At 43.2% G+C, this 3,746-nt stretch overlaps 1 protein-coding gene across 2 annotated transcripts; it reads left to right on the plus strand.

The window, feature by feature from the left end:
• The first annotated feature begins 627 nt into the window (after positions 1 to 627).
• On the plus strand, positions 628 to 3,238 carry LOC123446694 (26S proteasome non-ATPase regulatory subunit 14 homolog). 2 transcript variants are annotated; one of them, XM_045123253.1, is made up of 3 exons: positions 628 to 963; positions 1,080 to 1,252; positions 3,169 to 3,238. In XM_045123253.1, the coding sequence occupies exons 1-2, from the start codon at positions 831 to 833 to the stop codon at positions 1,247 to 1,249; spliced, it is 303 nt and encodes a 100-aa protein (XP_044979188.1). In that variant the 5' UTR covers positions 628 to 830; the 3' UTR covers positions 1,250 to 1,252; positions 3,169 to 3,238. The 2 variants fall into 2 exon arrangements, with proteins under 2 accessions (XP_044979188.1, XP_044979187.1); XM_045123252.1 differs by lacking the exon at positions 3,169 to 3,238 and adding an exon at positions 2,282 to 2,451.
• Positions 3,239 to 3,746: the final 508 nt, after the last annotated feature.

A 3,746-nucleotide genomic window follows, 5' to 3' on the forward strand; every position in this document is an offset into this window, starting at 1 on the left:
AAGCAACTACATTTTATATTGCTTTATAGTTGATGAAAATTACCACGGGATGAACCTGACCATATAATCTCGCCATAGTTCAAATTTGACCTGCTTCCAACTGAATCGGCAAAAAGTTTTCTTTTTCACGAGAGGTGGATAAAAGATTATGACACCCAATCATTTGGTCAATTGTATATTAAATATGTACTAATATTTTAGAAAATTGATGGAGTCCAATTTTGCAAGAAATATTTGGTAGGTTCTTTACAAAAAAACTCATTTTTTGCCACTCAGAAAATGATTAAAAATAGCTAGAAAGATGAGAAATGAATACAAATTGGTCCTCATCCATAAAATGCGGTCTAACTCTAGTGAAAATTTGTGTGATGCCCTTTTGCAGAATATTTTTGATATATGCTTCACAAAATTTCTTTATTTTTAATACATGAAAACTATTTAAGTCACTAATTTTTCAAACCAATCAGAACTCTTCCCACGGATCGATGACATGGCGCCCATCCATCCATCCATCTATCTCACCATCTGACATCCATCCATCCATGTATATACAGGAAAAAAAGAAATTAAAAAACCCCACCCGCAGCCAAACCCTAGCCCTCTTCCTCCCTCCCTCCCTCCCTCCCCCCTCTGTTGCGCCCGCCGCCAGCCCTCTCCCTAGCTTCAGCTTGTGCGCACCGCAGGTGCAGGAAAGGAAAGAGGGCGTGATAAATATGGCCCTCGTTGTCCTCGTCGTCGATAATTCCTTGGTCCTGGACGGCTAGATTGATACTCCAACGCGACTTGTACGATCAGATCAAAGCTTGCGAGCGAGGACAACCGGCAGATCCATGGACAAACACATGCTTGCTGGCCTGCTGGCCGCAGCCGGCCTCCCCGAGCCGGCCGCCGACGCGCCGTTCCCCGACTCGTCGGAGCAGATCTACATCGCCCCCGTCGCGCTCCTCAAGATGCTCAAGCACGGTACGCAACCAACTAATCGGCGACCGATCTCCAATTAATACTCTCTCGTGATTACGTTTAGTGCTAATGTTTTCGGTTTTGCATCGATCTGATCTGATCTACGAATGTGGTTGCAGCGCGCGCCGGGGTGCCGATGGAGGTGATGGGGCTGATGCTGGGGGAGTTCGCGGACGAGTACACGGTGACGGTGGTGGACTTGTTCGCAATGCCGCAGAGCGGCACGGGCGTGAGCATGGAGGCCAATGGAGGTGATGGGGCTTCTCCACCGGCACAAGAGCCGCCGTAGCAGGTGCGAATCCGTTATAATTTATTAGTAGTTCAGAGCCACACTCCAAAGCACTTCGGTCTATATCTGTCTGTGCTAATCGGGATTCAGAAGCGACCTGATATGCTAAGTAGCTATCATTAAATTAACTAATAACATACTGTATATAGCAAGCAACATTACTAGATTACGACTAATTTGGCAGGATTTGGTAATTAGAAGTATTCTCTCTTGCTGCGTACAGTAGTCCTGCAAATTAATTCGTCCATTTTTAGGTGGCATAACTACGTTGGTGGACATGCCTCTCAATAGCTTCCCTTCAACCCTCTCTGAAGAAACTCTCACACTCAAGGTTCAGAGTGCTTCTGTTTGGACGCAGTTACATCAATACTAGTACACTAGCCCATAACGTGCACATGGTTGCTCCCAGCCTTTTCTGTACTAACACTGACATCAACATGCTTGATTATCAACATCCGCAGATCTATCTATCCATGTCCATGCGTGCTACTTTCCTCGGTTGGCACGTGCACAGTTCAGATTATTAACACCAGATGATGCTCAGCTTATGTGGTAGCTTTGGACAAGGAGTGCCAATTGAATTTGGTGTGTTTGATAGCTATTTACTGTGATTCGTCGCAGCATAATGTAGAAATCAGGAGACCATGAGTGTAAAATGATAAGAGTGACTAGTTTTCTGGAGCTAGCGTACTTACTGCGAAAGCTTCGATTATTTTTCGTAATGAACGAGGTTGTGTATCTACGGTTCAAAAAAAGAAGAAGGCTGTGTAGCATGTCCTGGTTTCTTGCTGCTTCAATAGCTTGACAGATGGGAGTAGTATCTTTGTTTGTTTGTGCTGCCTGGAGTGTATGTACATGTGATGTTCAAAAACTTGTTAGCTTTGACTTTCATTTTTCTTTCTTATTTCTGAATGTTGCTTATTTCTTTGTGCATAGAATAGGGTGAGCTTTTGCTGAAGAGTGAATGAGAAGATGAGATGCCAGTGAGTTTATTAATACTGATATCTTATGACATGGAATTGTGCTTTGCAGCTACCACCTTGACCAACTGGCATCTCTTGGTCACTTTCTGCTCCCTTCATGTGGCACTACTGATATCCTATTGATGAAGTCTCTACGGGAGAATGATCTGCTATTGCATGAAACGCCATTAGTGTTTTATTTATTTATGGTTCATATAACAATTTATTTTATTATGCCAACCGATGATAGGATATGACATCACAACTATCCTTATTTGTATCAACATGCCATGGCATTTAAGTTTGAGAAAATTCTAGTTTCCTGATCTTGCTCACTTTGGCATGTGCCCCCTTGGACGGCTTTTAGTGCCGCGAGGGAAATGAGCTCCTCGGCCACGAGCAACATCCCGGGCCTCCGTGGCTGCACGCAGCACATCGCGTCCCGGGCCTACAATAATATTTTTCCTGGATACGTTGAACTTCAACCTTTATTTAAGCTTTGTTGTTCTTGCAATTAGTAGTTGTGCATAGTGATAGTATGCACCGTCTTCCCCTGTCCACCCCGCAATCAAACTCATATGATAAGAGTAGGTATTTTCTACCTGTAGCATCATGGAGGTATTAACTACCTGATGTAGTTGTAGAACAACATCATGTTTGGATTTGCCAAATGTTTGGGCCTAATGATATTTTATATTAGGGGACATGTTTATTACTTTTTTCCTAGGTGTGTGTGCAATGTTGGATTGATGATTGAAGCATAGTAGCGGTTTCTCTTCTTCTTTATAGGTCTATTTGCAATGAATGTACATAACTATTGTTTCTACCTCTTTCATATTTGACATACATGATAATAACAGTAGGCTATTTAATTATATGTGAAGCCAGAAGCTATCTTTGTTGCTAGTGTCTTAAATAAATAGAAAATCTGTAATAATGATCTGAAATGTCATGCAGGTGATCATTGGTGTTTCCGTTGTTGTTCCGGTTGGAGGTGTTGCTATTGCATCCGGCGACGCGGGGGGGGGGGGGGGGGGGGTGGGCGCCGATGCAGCGGAGTTCGGGTGGCGAGCGGAGGAGCTCGGCCGGGTGCGGCGCCCGAACGTGGTGGCGGTGCGGGCATACTTCCAAGCCAAGGAGGAGCGGGTGCTGGTGTACGCCTACTACCCCAACGGCAGCCTCTTCTCCCACATCCAGGGTCAGTACACTCGTCTTCAGTCTTCTTCCTTGTTGTGACATCCTCGACTTTTGCTACAGTAATTATTGTAATTAAGCTACAGTGATCACCCGCAGATGATGCCACATCATCGAGAATTACCGTCGATGACCCGCATTGAATTTCTATCTGGATTCAGAAAATTGAAAAAAAAACAAAAGATAATTATAATTATAAATTCCTGTTTACTATTAAAGAAAGAAAGTATTAAAAATAATAATGATAAAAGAAAGAAAAGAAATAATAGAAAAGGAAAAAAGCAAAATAAAACAAAACAAAGCAAGACAACAACAAAAAGAAAGTAGAAGAAACCCCCACC

This window comes from Hordeum vulgare, chromosome 4H (assembly GCF_904849725.1).
Source record: "Hordeum vulgare subsp. vulgare chromosome 4H, MorexV3_pseudomolecules_assembly, whole genome shotgun sequence".
Lineage (NCBI taxonomy): Eukaryota > Viridiplantae > Streptophyta > Magnoliopsida > Poales > Poaceae > Hordeum > Hordeum vulgare.

What these genes read in the sequence shown, in the direction of transcription:
- LOC123446694 (XM_045123253.1), top strand. Translation starts at nt 831, where the DNA reads ATGGACAAACACATGCTTGCTGGCCTGCTGGCCGCAGCCGGCCTCCCC. An exon ending in CCTCAAGATGCTCAAGCACG is followed by an intron (nt 964 to 1,079) that starts GTACGCAACCAA and finishes ATGTGGTTGCAG; the next exon opens with CGCGCGCCGGGGTGCCGATG.